At 38.3% G+C, this 17987-nt stretch overlaps 1 protein-coding gene across 2 annotated transcripts in view; it reads right to left on the reverse strand.

Annotated features, from left to right (window-relative positions):
* LOC126870228 (ras-related and estrogen-regulated growth inhibitor-like) overlaps positions 1–17987 on the reverse strand; it is an 88235-nt gene that overhangs the window by 12633 nt on the left and 57615 nt on the right. For both annotated transcript variants that reach the window (XM_050627752.1, XM_050627753.1), the window contains one exon: positions 10329–10510. In XM_050627752.1, coding sequence (XP_050483709.1) covers positions 10329–10510 — 182 coding nt within the window. The remainder of the gene's footprint in view (positions 1–10328; positions 10511–17987) is intronic.

Genomic DNA, 17987 nt, shown 5'->3' on the forward strand with positions numbered 1-17987 from the left:
AATATTTGAACAATTGCAATTCATGTCCTCGTTTGATAATTAATAATCGTAAAGGATTTCTGATAAATTTTTCCGGAACGTTAGACCAAAATTAATATTGATATTGATATCTATGGTAACGTAGATATACGTAGTTTCTGTAACAGTTCTATCTACGATGTTGCAATTTACTAGGCTAATTGTAGGCAAATGCGTCTAATTATCAGGAAATTGATATTAGTATAATTACGTAAAAGTTGCATTTGTTAGCTATCCGGGCTAAGATTCTACTTTAATTTAAGTAACGCGCTCTAAATGTACTAATTGCAAGTACTAACCGCAGTTTCTTCAAAAATGTTCTGCTATCGCCTAATAGTTACATTTTATCGCTTAATTCCCTTTTGCGCTACAAAAATTCAATACAAAGTTAATATTCTTCGTTCTCCTCCCTCGATAATTTCTTCCAATTATTAAATTCCGATAATCGATATTATTCCATATTATATTATTTTCTTAACACATCACAGCCGAGAAAAATTCTTATATTATCTGTATGGAAATTCCTTGCCACGATATCTTTGGTGTTTGGATGGTGATTGGAATCGTTGCCCGATACGCGTCGTGAGAAACAGTTTCAGGAAGTTGGCAGATCCTGCAACCTTCCACCTTTTCCTAGGCTCGACGAGGTACGTCATCAATCAGCAAGAATTATCTTTCGTCACTGTACAACCTTTTGTCTGCGGTTAATCCGCTAGCTAGATTAACGTCGGGATCACGAGGAATGCCGTTTCATATTCGTCTACTGCGTTTTTATCGCATCAAATATCGCTTAGGCTTGGGCAAATTTGTCCCTGAGTTATAGTGTAACTCGCGTGGGACTATTTAGCAAATTCCTTCGTTCACGATTTTCTCGATACGTGCCGTTTTTCCTGTCAATTTGCAAACGAAACTTGTTTCCAAAAGTAAAGCATTAATAATAACAAAATTAACACTGACGGTATAAGAGTACCAGAAACGTGGAATGTTTAATAAATTTCCTAGCTCGTTAATAATAACTGTTGAGGTTATTCGATGTGTAAACAGAGAAACTCGTGGATAAATTGTAAGGTAGAAAATATATTTAAATAGAAGAGTAATTATAAGTAAGAATACAATTTGAACTGGTGCAGATCCGCACGCTAGCTGTGTTACCCAAATAACTGAAAACTCCGAAGCTAACGTCGTCTGTCTATTGTTTATGGTCTGTCTTCGTCGCAGTCTTTTGTCTACACGCTGTCGAATGGCTTCGGTGCTTGAGAAAACTGAAAAGACCAGATGTAGAGTTTTCTTAGAAGTGGTGACCACTTCAACAATAACGAGACTTATGTTTAGATATATCAGAGAATAAATGTGGCATATTTATTCAATTTCTTAGCTTTTTCAGCTTGCCCATTAATATAATTTGTTCCATATTTGATTCGAATCGATATCGCTTTTTATAAAAATGAACGACGTTATTACTAATAACAAAGGAAAGAAGAACATCGATCGTAGAAATGTATTTCCTTCGTCCTCAATTTTTCTCATTTGTCACGAAAAATTTTGATCATTTCTTGTACTGATTTCGCTACTTTCAGACACGTATCTTTTGTCTTACGTATCGATTCAGACAACTGTGATTGAGAAATTAACTTGCGTCGTATCGTCGGGACGATAGCAATAGAAAATGAGATTTAAGTGAGATAGGAAACTCGATAAGATACCGATCGATGTAAGAAGACAAGTGCAGCGATAACGTCTATCATTGTACATCCCATAAATTCTAAAAGATTCTATAAATTCCCTTCTGGATTTGCAACGATTAAATTACGAAATATTTAAAACCCACACCTTTACTTACCAATGGTAAGAATGGTACTTTTTAATACATTTTAACGATTACCAACAACTACGTCTAAAAATATTTCTCGATAAAAGTTCTTCCGAAAAGTGGAGCATCTCTGCGAATTAGTTTTCAATTATTAGCAGAAACTACTTTCCAAAGTATCTTTCCATAAGCATCGTTACAAAAATTGATAGTCATATTGCTCTTGCGTAATTTCTTTAGAAGAGTCCTTTTTCCGAAACAATCTTGGCCAGAAATTATTAAGAAGAAAGAAATTTTCGGATCAAGATTAAAAAAAAATAGCCTAAATCATAGAGAATTGACGAAGAAACATGGAAAGATCGTGGCGATGATACTGAACGTGACTGTTAGATAATCCATCGGACGCTGGCCGGTATGCAGAGAGGTTTGTAAATGAATACAGGAACGCGAGCGACGAGTAAAAAAGTGGGAAACGTGTCTTCGCTAACGACGATCCGCATTCCTACGGGGATCGCCCAGGAAATTCCTGTTCCAGGGCTGTAGCCTATAAGGGATATCGATATCCGGTTCACCTACGTGTCACTGGCTTTTCTGCCCGAGGATGAAGCGAAAGCATTCGTGTCAAATTCAATTTCACGCGGAACTGCATCTTCGTTGCCTTACGTCCCCATCGAAACGATCTTAAAACGTGCGAATCAGATCGTTTTAATTTCCCTTGGTACGGTAAAAATGTAGATTTATCGTCAGATATGGGGAGCCATGATACAGATAAAAAGGCAGAATTTGTCTGGAGTATGAAAGCTTAATTAATTTGGTTCTGGTGTATTTTAACAATTTAATTATTCCACGTCGTTATTGGTATGTTATCAATTATTATATGGCGGATTTTTATGCGAATTTATACGTTCCATAGACAAAATTAAATTCGCTTTACCTGTCAACAATTATAGCACTCTGCTTTTCTATATTTTACGTATTTCCATATACTGTATGCATTTTGTAGGTTTCTGTAATTTCAAGTTTCGCATAAATGCAAAGAAATATATTGCAATTTTCAAACAAAGAAAGCTTAATATCGCAAATAAAAATGGAGATTTCTTGGGAAAATTTTATACCGTGTTTAGTAGTGGAAGAGACATTTCTGCGCCAAAGAATAAAAAATTTAATATAGTAAAAAAGAAATGCAATTATTCAGCCATTAGTAATTAACTCGATTGCTAAATAAACTTGCATCAGGTTGCAGCAATTCAGTAAAGTACCGTGCAAGCATCGAAATTCCCGGTAATGTCCCAATCGCTTTAGAAATTTTCATTCAAGATACTCGAAACGAGAATTCTCTTGGCACGGTGATTTTCCACTCAAGAGCAATCAAAGACCGTTCAACGGTCCATCAATCACGAACACGATTATTTTTAAGGGAAGCATCGGTAAACTGGAAATGGAAGGTTATCGCAAGTTACGACGATAAAGACTACCGTTTGCCAGCTTTCTCCCGGCCCGACACAAAACACGCGAAGCTGTGATTCACTCTTGAGTACCTTCAGACACTGACTACTCAAAAGATGCGAAAAATCGCCGAGGATTTGCATATGAAACGAGCTCGAAAGGCTGGGATTGTTCAAAAAGTTTCTAAATAGTCAATTCAGTCGGACGTACAGTTCGAATGACGAATGAAGCCGAGACGAAAAGTAATTGAGTTTCCCTCCTTCGTACGATCTTGCGAGCCACGAAAGCGAAATCATGTATCTTTTCCCGTTAGATTTTTCATTGATTTCCACGTTAGGAGATCTTCTGACGCGATTAACTAATGTTTTTGACAAGCTTGTCAAACGTTGTATTCGTCGTTCGTTTCGAGAATTTCTTCCAAGATTTTGAAATATTTCTTGGTAAAAGAAAAAATATTGAGAGATATTGGAAGCTATGTTACGCTTTTAGTATTAGCGACGCACAGTTCCACTTTTTATTTATTATAGCATTTTACGAAATATTTTTATAATTTTTAAATAGATTCCATATCTCTGTACGCTTTCATAGAACGTAGAATATTAGGATATTTTGTGAAATATATATATTTGATATATTTGGTAGAACATTCTCTAAGAATATGAGATATTTTACAGATAAAGAGAAATCTCGGAAACTCATAATTAGATAGGTATTTATGCAAATTCATATTTTTATAAAGGCAGAGAAAAGAATGTAATCTAAGCAGAAGTTTGTTTTTATCTAGCTCAAGTATCATAATAGCTGCTGAACCTTGCACATTTCATATATTTCTGCGTGTTACGCGCATTCTGTGCATTGTTTTCTCTCTTAAATTTCCCATAAAAGCATAAAAATTCGTAAGCTACTCATCAGAAAATCCACTAGACGAATACCAAGATCGTGTAACCGTTCTCTGTACATTTATCTCGTTTCTGAAAAAAATTACAATTATTCTCCCACTTTCCCCAATTGTCAATTTGTTACGTGCACAAGCCCTGCCTCCTACTCTAACTCTCTCTTCTTCACACGTTCGAATCGCAATATATAAAACACCTATCGCACTTTTCAGTATATCGCGAATAAAAATAAATTATTATATATAATTGAATGTTTCCTCGTAATAAATAATCACACATACAAAAGCCTAACTAATCTACTTACACCCTTTTCAATAAGCAGATATATACCATATGTCTGCTATGTAGCTCACCTTATCGAATCGAAACTCATTTCCATTAACTATCTCTAGTTATTATTCAGAAGCCAGTGCTCGTTTTGACAAGGTTAATAAGCAGCTGTTCGTAGGCCAATCTTTATCACAAACTTTCAGGGGATATGGGAAAAATTGGCGACTGGTTCGATTTCCTAGCTTTCTCCCGTCCGAATCACGCAACGCTCGATGATGCACTTTAAGTTCGTATTAATACGAGGATTGCGTAAAATGCACAACGTCGCGAGTCGGTTCAAAATGTTAACCACACCTTCGTTTCGCGTTTTGTACGAACAGAGAAAATCGATTCGGACGATTGCTCTCCGCTATCAACGCTTGGAGAAATTCACAGAAGATGAAAGATCTTGCTTCGCGATTTAGAATTAAACGTACGTACACGCGGCACCATCGGAAATCTTTATACGCTCTAGAAGGAAAAGAAAATTTGTGTGAAAATTCATATCTAAGAATATAGTTGAAAAAACGAAACCTTGGTAGAAAAGTGTTTCACCTACAAAGAGTTATAGAAAGCACTACGTTTCGAATATTTGATATATTTTTCGTACGTGCATTGTGCGCGATTCTGCGCTTTCAAATTTCCTATAAACGCGTAAAAATCCGCAGTCTAGTTGTTAAGAAGAAATCTTCTGACTCGACTCATTTATGATATCGCTATCCATCAGCGTCAATTAACTTGTATGAAACTACATAGTACGCTATTAATTACTATCGCAAAGCCAGAAACTTTCAGTCCCACTTATCTGTTACAAGAAATCCTTCCAATATCTCGAAAACGTAAACTTAAACGAATCGCCACTGAGAAGGAGGGCATTTTTAGCCTCGATAACGCGACAACCTCGACAAGTATAAAAGCAACTTTGAAACATTGCGCGAAACACGAATACGAACAAGATTTTGATATATAATAAGAAAAAAACATTTTCATATACTTAATATTATACGTAACGATAACAGTTGATATATTAAATATAACGACAATAATTGATATATTAACAATAATAATTGATATATTAAATATAACAATAGAATCTTCGCTAAAATAATCTACCCAGCGAGTGTACTAAAACACCGATGGAAGCCACTGCAAGCAACGAGAAATGATAGAGAGTTGTCGAAGCAGCAATGGAAAAGTGGTACGAAGCGGCAGAGACAATAAGCTCCATAATTCTATAAAATGAAAAAAGAGAGGAAAGCTGATAACCTCCATTTAGCATCGTCCGTAGAACGACGTTCGACGGACAGACACGGCCTGAATCGATCTAGAGATGCGTCGACCAGGATAGCCAGTAGACAGAGGCGTATCCAAGTCGGCCAGTGTTGGATGACTCGCGCTCGCTCGCGCGCGTAAACAGATCGCTGTCGGAGCGAAGATCGCGTGAACGGTTTCTAGATGAGCGAGCAGTCGCGACCACTACCGGGTGTCGTGCTCGAAACGGTCTCTGGTGTCGGAGTGCGGTCGGTGTGGCGCCTCGTTTCGCGTTTCACGCCACCAGGCACCGATCCAAGACACGCGGCGAGGCGGCGCGCGGTCGAGAGACACCGCGTGTGGATCACGAGAGAGCTTCGGATGAGAGAGTAGGTGACAGGAAAAAAACAGGGACGCGAAGCGGTAGCTGGCGAATCGCGTGCGCCAAGCGAAATCTCGCCTCGTCTAGGAAACGTTTCGCGAAGATCCTGTTACCGGATCGCGCAGCGCACACGCGCGAGCAACCGTCTACGCACGCGTGTACGCGAGTACTACGCGGGCTCCATGTATCGGGAAAGTGAACTGCTCGAGATTAATAGGACGAACAGGTACGTTATCGCTCATAAGCAGCCACGGACACTTTGATCGACTCGTGGTAACGTTACGTGGATTTGATCGAACCATAGAAATTAACGATGTGGTAATAATTAGAAGCAACGCTTATTAACTTTCTTATAATCATCGTATTACGCAATTATCGTAGGCGTTATCTATAATTATACGGCAAGATACGATTGTCTGTATCTACTTAACAGCAGACTTATGTAGCGAAATATCATCGTACGTATCTACTTAACAGTAGACTTATATCGCGAAGAATGATCGTCTGTATCTACTTAAGATACGTTCTATCTGTAAGACACGTTTCTGACATAAAAATTCTCCAATTGAATTAACATAGTGAATCAAGTATTCTTTATTAGATAGAATAATAAACAATGACTCACCGTTGTTATCAGACTGGATCGTCTAACGAATATGAATCTGAGAAAGAAACGATTGCGATATTCTGGTAAAGTAACAATCTTGCCAACGGAACAAACGATCGATAATAATAACATGTACCAAGCTACAGTAATCTGCTACATCTGGCTCGTTATTATACGCAAAGATAAAGAAGAAACAGCAATTTCAGACTCATTAAGTTTTTAAAGACCTCTCAGTGTAATTTGTCACCTGGATCGCAAACTAGGACTCTTGAGCACTGTGTCGCTACACGTAATCCGCTATGATCCATACCGTTAGGTATTCCATGCAACGTTCGAGTGTCTATAGGTAGAAACAAGGAGGAAAAATTATATTGAAAATTTCCTTTCAGCTGCAATTTCTTTGTACGCGACTAATTTGGCTTGTCAAATTTCTTCATGGCGATATGCGTGTCGATCGAAGAATCGAAAAAGGTTAGTACAGTTTTTCGCCTACATTAAGAACTGGAGCTCTCGAGTAACCGATTGGTAGACGTATTACTATCATCAATACCGTTAGGTATTTCGTGTAACATTTAAATGTTCGCGATGAATAGGGCCCAAAGAAAAAATCAGAGCTCGAAACTTTCGCTAGAAGATAAATGTGCCAATTCTTTGACATCCTTGCACCATATTTAACGAAAAGGAATCTTCGTTCCTTCTATAGAAAAAATTGAAAATGAGTAGAAAAAGTTGAAAATGTAAAATACAGACACGACGCTGTTATATATCGTTTATATCAAGTACGAAAAAAGTTGTATTCTATCAGAACTTTGAGATCAATTCAAAATATCATCTTGGACTATTTAGTTATAGAACCGTAGTTGTTGTTTACAAAGACGGTTAATTACATGTTGTCCCATGAAATGATCAATCGTTGAAAAATAGATCGTGCCAAATTCTCGACATTCTGATCTAATTTTACATCTGTCCAGCTTAAACAATGAGTCAAGCAATTAAAAAAAGAATACTGTTTTAGGTCCTTTTTTTTATTTTTAGAGCCAACGAATACTTCTGTACGCTCGATGAAGACGCCAACTCTGACGATTCACGGAACTCGTATTTAACTCGTCATACAAAATCCAATCAAAGTCGAAGCTAATCGAAACCGTATATCAATCGGCAACAGACACGCCCGTCACTTTCTTCCAAATGAAACACCACTATATCGTTCTTTCTCTTAATCAATCAGGCTTGTATAAATTATTCGGAACAAAGTCCCAAGTGTGATAAGTATGAATAACTATATTTGGTATTCTAAACATTAAGAATCACTTAATTCTCTATAACCAGAATTACATGAATCATCTTATTAACAGGAAAATATTACTGTCGCGATTGATTGGCGCAAATGAAATTTATAAAACGTCGATACGAGCTTATATATAACTTTCAATGTTAGATTAAATAAGGAAAATAAAATTAGATGAACAAGGAGTCAGGTCTAAGTCTAAAGAGTTAGCGCGTTCTCTGGGCCATCTTCGAGTTAACAGCGTAACTGTCGTTAAAATATTTCTTAACTTTGAAAAAGCAACTTGTCTGTTTCAATTTCGAGATACAAGGATTTTGTTTCTTTTCAATATTACTTTTAATATTCTTTTTGCACATCGATGCAAGAATAAGATCAGGATATAAGAATTGGAAGATCGCAACAGGGTTAGATGATCAAAATAACAGACGGAGCACATCTTGCTTCTTACTCTGTTTAGAAGAGTCAAACTTTTGCACGAAGCTGTACGAGCATAAGTACATATTTATACACGCAAGACAGCGTGAAATCGCCAGGGGCGTGATCGTGAAGTCAGCGAGTATTCGGCGACCGGCAGTTGGCCAATGATATCGCGATTCTTTCCGTACCATGGACAAGGACCAGCAATTAGATGACAATCAAACCAGGGGAAAAGTATGTCGAAGACTCGGGGGCCGCGCGAGAAACGGGTCAGACCACTGCACCGTCCACCGTGTTTATTATGTTTAACGGTTTTGTAACGAGGCGATTGACGCGGGTCGGAGCGCGTCGAGAATCGCTCGATCCGATTAGTCGACGCGATTCCGATCGGCCACGTCGATCGCCACTTCCAAGCTTTTCCTTTGTATCGTCGGTGCTAGTCGCGTGGAAAATTCGAATGGCCGTGCCTTCCATTCGATCGTTGGATCCCTGTTTTCTTTATGAGTGGTTCCAGTGTAACGGATCGACTCCTTCTTTTCTTTTTTCTTCTTCACCGTAGGTTTCATTCGGTTTAAAAAATATTAACTTTTCAACCATGGAAAATCCTGCAACGTAATATGCATAATGTATTTGGGACTCGAACTAGAAGATGACAGGTTCTCTGATATTTATGTTTCCTGATAGAAATTTTTTGATACAAAAGATCGACGCATGGAAGTGGTCGAGATGATTCGTTCTGTTAATAAAATTATGCTAATTCTCTAAACTCTCAGGCTTGGTATTTATAGTTGCTGATAATTTTTGGACATGAAAGAGCAGGATATTTTTGTCCGAAGTTGTTGCGTCAATAAAATTATGTCGAGCAACTTTCTAAACTTTTACACTTGGTATTTATATTCTCTGATCATTTTTGGTTTCTAATTCTAGAAGATTACAGGTTCTTTGGCATTTATGTTTCCTGATAATTTTTTGATACAAAAGACCGAGATACTAAAGTAATCGAGTTGATTCGGTTTATTAATAAAACGATGTCGAGCAATCCTCTGAACTCTTAGACCTGATATTTATATTTCCTGATAATTTTTGGATATAAAAGACGAGAATATTTTTGTTTGAAGCTGTTAAGTTAATAAAATTATGTCGAGCAACTTTCTAAACTTTTACGCTTGATACTTCGACTTGGATCTCGTTTGGACCAGCACTTTATTTTAGACTCGGATTTTCTGATAATTTTTTGGATTTTAATTCTACAAGATTATAGGTTCTTTGATATTTATGTTTCCTGATAGCATTTTCATACAAAAACGAGAGACATTGAACTGGTCGAGGTGACTCGTTCAGTTAATAACATTATATCAAGCAACTTTCCAAACTTTTAGACTCGATATTTATGGTTGCCGATAACTTTTAGATACAAAAGACCAAAATATTCTTGCTTGAAACAGTTATGTTAATAAAATTATGTGGAATTATTATGGACTTGATATTTGTGTTTTCTGATAACTTTCTGACATAGAAACCTTACCAAGACATTTACGTTTGTAGTGATAATAAGATTACGTCGATCGGTTCTCTAAACTCAAAATCTCTTTTATAGTTCTCTGCTATAGCGCTAACGGGACTTAGTATTCTGTATAAAGCAACAGTATATGTAGCATCGTAGACTGATATTTTCACGTCGATCTAATATCGTGTAACTCGGTTAGATATTTCGATATTCACGACGAGTAATACAACTTTATACCGAAAATTTTGTGGGATTTAAATAATTTTCCTTCGGTTAGAATCGTCGAGATATTATCGTTTATGCGACCATGTTCCCGTACTAGAATACCGAATTAATCTCCGCAGCGGCTGTGACCTTTAATTCGCTAATCTTAACGCGTATAGTTGGATCTAACACTCACCGAGCATGATCCAGATCTCTCTTGTTGCCGAGCAACAGAGCAGTGAAGTAGGATGGTAGACGTAAGTCAGCCAGTTGCTTCAGCAATCCGCGAGCTTCCTGAAAACTTCGTTTGCACGTCACGCTGTAAACGACCACGAAAGCCTCGCCCCATCGTATGTGAGAGTAAAGACAACCATTTTCCTGAAAAAGAAAGACAAACGAAAGAAAAAAGATTAGTACGACTATCGAATAGAAAGCGAGATAAAAAGCAAAATTAAATAGCGATCGAACAAACAATGACGAAGTTGCTATCAAATGTCATAGAATGTAAATGAAACGTATCAAGTAGAAAAAAATGAATCTGTTTCGATCGATTAAAGATGGTTCTACAGAGACTGAAATTTGCATAAACTCGTCTCTGTCGTACTATTCTACTCGATATGAAAAATATCTAAGAGACCGAAAATCGTAACTAAAAGAAGGAATCTGGCGTTAAATTCTGCTCAACTTCTCGAACTTGATCGAACCATTCCACTGGACATAACGTAACACTTAGAAATTTTAGAAAGTTGGGGAAAAAATGGCGGGATAATCGTGGCAACTTTTCTCTTACGTAAGCCACAGACGAAACTGGGTCCATGTAACTTCCAGTTTTCCTCCCGCGGAATAACTTTAAAAACAAACAGAGGGAGAGGGAGAGAGAGAGAGAGAGAAAAAAAAAGAAAAGAAAATTTCGATTTCACTTTCGACCCGAACATTATCTTATCCCTTCGGGAAAAGAGCTGAATTTCATTGAACCAACGTAAACGAAAAACGAGATACACGACGAGAAATAATTTTCTTCTCATTTCTACCAGTTCGAATTTTTGCATGAACGGCGCCGCTTAATTAACACGTTAATCAACATTCCTGAACGAGCGGCTGGAAAGTCCCGATCTAGATCTCGGATGGTCGCGCACGCGCGCCGTTTCACTTTGCTCTAACCCCACGTATACACACGTGGAGAAGAGAATTATAATCGAGCCCGAAGCTAGCCGGCGATTCGGCGGCGATTAAACGCCAGCAAATTGCCCGGTCGCGCGATAATTGAAATAGAAACGGCCTAAACCGGTACCCACCACGTGACCACGTTCTATTTTCGAGGCACGCTCGAGGCCTCACCTCTGACCTTCCGACCGATCGTCGATGCTCGAAACACTTCCGACCTGCTGCACCACGAGAAGAAGATCGTAGTCACTTCCTTTACGATTCTTTCAGACGTTTCGAGAATCGTGTCGTTTCGTGGAAACGAGCTTTCGCTTTATGTAGTACGCTAGTTAAAGATTCGTTTATGTTAATCTACTTTGACTCGTAATCTTCTTTAATGCGATACTTCTTTAATCGAAACTAGCTAATGAGTTTGATTTGATTTGCTAACCAGATTCCTCGAATCTTTGCTCTAAATATTCCACGCGTTTGTACATCCTACTCTACGGAAAATTTACAAAATCATTTCATCGAAGCTATTGTACGATCCCCAGATCCGAATATTATTATTCTGTATCGAATTTCCAAAATCTTTTCCCTCGAACAATCCTACGTAACCTAAACTATTCCTCGTCGCGCTTCTATTGTACAAAGCACTCAAATCAAATCATTCAGCACCCCACGCTCTATCTCCCGCCAAACGATCAAGCAAAGCAACGTCCAACGCGCAATGCTTCGATTCTCTAAATTCCCCAAAATTCTTGCAAAATTGTTTAAACCGTTGCTGAAGCAATTAGAAACCTGCTACCTGATCACCACTTGTACCTCCACATCTCTAACCAGCTTCGTCTTACACAACTACTCGATCGATTTCCAATTGAAAGGAAGAGAATCATCGACAGAGAGAGAGAGAGAGAGAGAGAAAGAGAGAGAGAGAGACCCAATTCCGCGTTCTAATTGCTAATGCATCGATCACGACGAAAAGAGTCGCGGAGCCACGTATCCTGGTGGCGCACGGCAGCGAGAAGCGTTTCAGGTTTAACGACCCGCGGAAGCTGTCGATTCTCGTAGCCGTTCCAATGCTTTCCCATTGACCTGGCACTGACAGCCAGCCGGTAATTATTACCCGGGAACAGGATCGACGAGATCGTGATCATCGACGATCGGTGTGTATAGGAAGGAAGGGTCTAAGCGCATTAGTCTCGCGGGATCGACCAAGGTGATCGTCGTGGCCGTGAACCTTTTCCATCTGCTAAATCGCCAGGCTTGGCATCTGGTCACCATAATTGGCACGATCTCGAGGACGTCTGTCACAACGGAGGAAGAGGGATTTTTCGAAGGACGCGGAAACAAACACCTGGCAGGCCGGTCAAGAATACGATGTTCGCTTGGTTGATTGATATGGGAAACGGGATGGAAGTGCTGTTTTTGCCGAAAATGATAGTGGTCGAGGCTGTGATGGCTCTGTGCAGATGTCTTTTCAAGGTTAGGATAGGTAGAGGATTTGGTTGAAGGCGGCAGTGTTGAAATTTGAAGGGAGAAGAGAGAAGGGAACGTCGCTACTATATTTTGGTGTAAAATTTGGAAGTTTGGTTTGGATGGACGAATCTGTTGAAGCGAAATAGGATGTTTTTAGGAAATTGGGAAACTATTAAAAATATTTGAAAATTATTCTTGAGAGGATGTTGCAAGATTTCTTTCTCATCGTTATGAAATTGTGATAAAAATCACTTACTGTGTGAACTAACGATCCTGAGAATTGAACGCTTCCAATCAAAACTTCAGTTTATTAAAAGAAAGTAAAAACTTGGAGATGATCGACAGTTTTAAGAACGAGATTATGGGAAAGTCAAAGGCAGTTTGGAAATACCTTGTGACGTAGGCTAATGATTAAAAAATTCACTGTTTTGATAGTTTCCTACATGTCGTAACGTTATACGTACTTCGAAGCTATGTAAATTTTGTACATCTATAAATAACTCTCTTACTACCAAGAAAATGACTTTTAGACGTAGTCAATCTTCGAATTCTTGTTTTTCAAACATCTCAATCATACCTACCTGATGTTCGAAGAATTTTCTCACACCTACGACATTTCCTTAAGCACGTTCCTACAATGATATATTGAAGGACGTTTTGACACCGTCTATTCCATGATTTACTACCCACTTCCATCCTCCATTATCCGATGTCCATGTATGCTTTCTAACCCTTTACGGTCGAGGAGGACGTTGCATTTTCCTTCAGACGTCCCACTTTTTGCATGAGTCGCGTTTAACATGTCAAAATTAATTGTATCGTTTATTTCGAAGACTTTTAATTACCAACAACGAACGTAATAATTTAATGATACAGGCTATAACATACTGAAATACGAAAAAAAACACTGGGTATAATTTCTTAAATGGGATTTATAACTGCATTTATTCTATAATATCCTCGATTCTACGTCTCAATAAATGTCATTGAAATTAGAAAATTACAACCTAGAGCAATCTTTCTAAAACTCCATTTCTGTACTACTTCAAGCTTATTAATTTTAGTGATTAAAATAGATAATGAAATATTCCTTCCTAGAAACTGCATGTCCTTTCTACCTATAATAATATAATCTTAATTTGACTAACTTATTTTAATCGCATCCCTTACTGCTGTCTTTGTCTTTCTAAATTTCTCTATTAAAATGCATCAAGTCGAAAATTCAACGATCATTCGTCAAGAAGACGCGTGTACACGCCGATAGCACTGACGCGTCCATTCAATTCAAATTTTTCGAGCGTTCTGCAGAAGAAATTAAAATTCTTTCCGGGCGAAATTCAAGGACGAAATTTCGCCAACGACGACCCAGTTTGCTCACAGAGGGTTAAATCTCTCATACATATTTAACGATCGATGGTAATCGGGATAGCACGTCGAATTACGCAACGCAGGGGCTCACGAGTCGTTCGTTGTGAAATCGTTTCGCATGGTGTTTGTCCGTGTGGCAACGCGTATCGCTGCACTCGATAAACACTCGATATGATTCACAACAATTCCAGGAACGGACATGCAATTAATTTTACTGACGAAACGATTCGTCGACGCCGCGACAGTATGATAGGGACGATCGATTGGCCGGTTTCGTTGCTCGTTGTTTTGGAAATAGAGCGGATTTCGCAAGGATTTCGGGCGAGTTAACGGGAATGTTTTCGTTTGACATTGTTTCACCGACAATTTCCGAAGTTTTAAACATTTCGATTGGAATTCATATCGAAGAACGTAGCCAGCCAAATATTTGCTTTTTAATTGTTGTGAATGAGATCGGTATGAATGTTCCGAAAATTAAACTCTCTTCCATGTAATATTTTGCGTTTCAAACATTGTTTCGATTTGTTTGGCAATTCGAGAAATAGTTTAAACCGACACGAAATCTTGTGCATTTCACTCGTTGTGGATAGAGAAGATCGGGATGAAACGTGATTAACATATATTGGAATTAACTGTTTCAGGAATGAAATTCCTAGTTAATTCTAGTTAATTAACAAATTCTAGTTAATAACAGGACTGCATGTTTTCCTGGTATTTTCGAAAATAATGTGCTTTAAGATTATGGACTAGTTAGTGAATAATTTAGATTAAATGTACTAAAAATAAATATCACGCACTTCTATACCGATAATGAACCAACAACAAACCTGATCTAAACACGTTAATATAAATAATATTCCTACTAATATTTAAGAAAAACTATGACAAACGACAAAGTATTACAAAAACCTATCAACGTTTCAATTTACGCTATCTGTTATATCCTCTCATAATCTCCTGCCAATATATTCAATTTCGCGACAGGGGACTCGTTTAGCTTATCGCTCAATCCTCTGAAAAGACCATCACAGGCTCGTACTGTTCGTAAAACACGGCTGCTATCCCTAACGACCTGCCAACAATTACCGAAACGACGAAGCTTAACAAATCCCACGGCTTCGTAACGAGAAACACGGAAAGTCGTAAAAGGATCCCGTGGCTAAACGCGATCGGTGTCGGTTTTTAACTGCGTCGACCGTTAACAGGACACTCGGATAGAACGAAACGAGCGACAGACGACGGTTGTGTTGTCCATTTGAAATCGATTCAGGTGGGCGAGAGAACCGCGCGCGCTTTAACGCCCACGCGATCCCGCGGGATAAGCGACGATCGTCCAGGACAAGTTATGTCTCCGCTGCGTGTACCATCGCGTAGATAACGATCCGCAACTATTCGCGCGACCAGATACCGATATTGTCTGCTAATAACGCGGCCCTCGATTACAGCACTCCGCTTTGCGACCTCTCTGCGAGGGTCCTTCTCTCCGCAACAGTTCCGTAAACACGCTTCAATTCCGGTATCCTGTGGCGAGACGCCTTTTTGCGCGCAGGTTCAAAATGCAAAGTATATTGCAACGTTTGCGGACAAGTTCTGCGAATGCACAGGGTGGTCCGTGACTGGGGTGGTAGAAGCGGGCACGGTGGTGGTGATTCTACGCGAAAAAACAAGTGGAAAGTGCCGGATAAGATTTCTTCGTACGACGTTTCGTTCGTGAGGAAATCGAGTTTGAAAATTTATCGACTGTACTTGAACTTGGCTTAGCGCAGATCACTTTGCGTATGAGCAAACGATCAGCAGAAGGTTGTTGTACGTGCGAAAATAAATCAAGATCGTGAGATAGAATTTCTTCGTTTAAGCCCTCGTTTTCAAAGAAATAAAGTTTGAACATGTTCAGTTAAAAATGGTACATTTGTGCATGGTATTGTACATTTTCAAATTCTTGTCTCTCGGGAACAAAGCGTCTTGTGAAAATATTCTATTCCGCATTTTTTACTTATTTTCACACGGAGCTTAACTTACTGTCGATTATTTATGGTACTCTTGTTCGGTGCAAAATTAGACAAGTTTAATTTTCGAACTTGTCTTTCTCGAAAACGAAACCCATGGAACAATTTTATTTTGCATATTCGCCTTATCTTTTCTCGTACAATCACCCTGTACACATTTGTATCACCAGTTACGAATCTTCCTGTATTATGCGTGCTATACGAAATTCCATTAGAAAATGAATTTTTATGTATTAACCTGTGTTTTTCTCGTGTTCACAATTTTCTCGGCGATAATCTTATTCTCGTTTTAACGAGCAGAAAGATCCCTAATGCTTTAAAATTAAAAAAAAAATCATGCATATCACTGACGATCCTCCTTCGAATTTAAGAAATTTTCCAACCATAGGAAAATAAAAAGTATCGTATCGCTCTTTCACTGAAAATAACTTTCGAATTGAAAGATTCCTAACCTTAAGCTCTATCGATTCAGTACTACTACATTTGATTCTCTTCCACATGCAAAAGAATATTTTCTACGAAGTATTCTACATCTCGTGGAACTGAATATGCAGCTATGTAGTTTAAGAGAATAGCTTTCACTTAAAAGATTCGACGACTCGAAACCTAATCAGCGAACAGAAAGAAAGTTAATTAGATTACCAAATCAGGATACAAACCGTCTCCCGGGTGATCGTTTTAATTAGCTAAGATATCTAGCCAAATGACATGTTTGTTTCAGATTCGATGGGCATTCTTTGATATTCGAAAGCTATCGGTTGGGTAACTTCATAAATTCGAGTAGTATTACCAAATACGAGGAGTACAGCGAAAAAGCAACTTCAAGGTTTCACACAAGGTTTCCATCTCCCAGACAGATGGAAGTTCTATTTGGATAAACGGAAGTGGAATGTGTTCTTTATGGAAACATTGGTCCAAACAAATAATTCCAACCTTTCTTCTATTTTTTTCCAATTTTTCCCATGAACTTTTCGTTTTACAATTCAACGTTAGAAGTGTAAAAAATCCTTTAAGATTTATTTCAGACATTTAACGAGTCCTCAATGGAGGCTGCAAGACGATGTTGAATAGCAAGCATAAAGATCGCCTCTGTCATTCCGGTGTATCATTATTTGCTAAGCAAGTATGCGCGTAATTTTCTCGAAGCAACGACAAACAGAAGTAACGCGATCGTTAGACAGCAAGGTGGACTTCAATTTTATGATGCTTTTAAGACGTCTGTTTGACTGTACTTCACCGGTGTATCATTTTGAATGGCGCAAAACCTTTGAAACACGCTTGCGCAAAGAAGTTTTATTTCTTACTCCAGGCAATCTTCGTCTTTAAATAATTATGCACCTCGTAGGATTGTGAACGAAGGATTGTTAAATTTTACTTTTAACAAACCTCATATAGGCAATCGAAATACTGTAATTATTAGATCGTGCATTTTTATACGTTTGTATTTGAAAGTGTAAAGTTGCACAGAATGCGCGTAATATATGTAAAAAAAAAAAAGGAAAAAAATATATATAAAATATGCAAATTACAGTGCTTCCTATAATACGCGATAAATAAAACAATTTTCTACCGAGGTTGTACTATTTTATTTGTGTCCTCAAAAATATGAATTTGCATGGAAACCCGCAATTTAGTAATTATACGAGTCTACATCCTTGCGAAGTCTGATCCTTGGAATTTCATGCAGCGTCAAACAGTTCGTCGTGTTAATTATACCAACGAACATACATATTTTACCTATTGCACGCCTATGCTTTCCTATTAAGCGCGTGCACTTGGTTACATCGCACATGCACTTGCATAAGAGGCTGGCAGAAGAGTGGAACTGTCCACGACACGGCATGACGCGGCCTGGCAAT

This window comes from Bombus huntii, chromosome 10 (genome assembly GCF_024542735.1).
Source record: "Bombus huntii isolate Logan2020A chromosome 10, iyBomHunt1.1, whole genome shotgun sequence".
NCBI lineage: Eukaryota > Metazoa > Arthropoda > Insecta > Hymenoptera > Apidae > Bombus > Bombus huntii.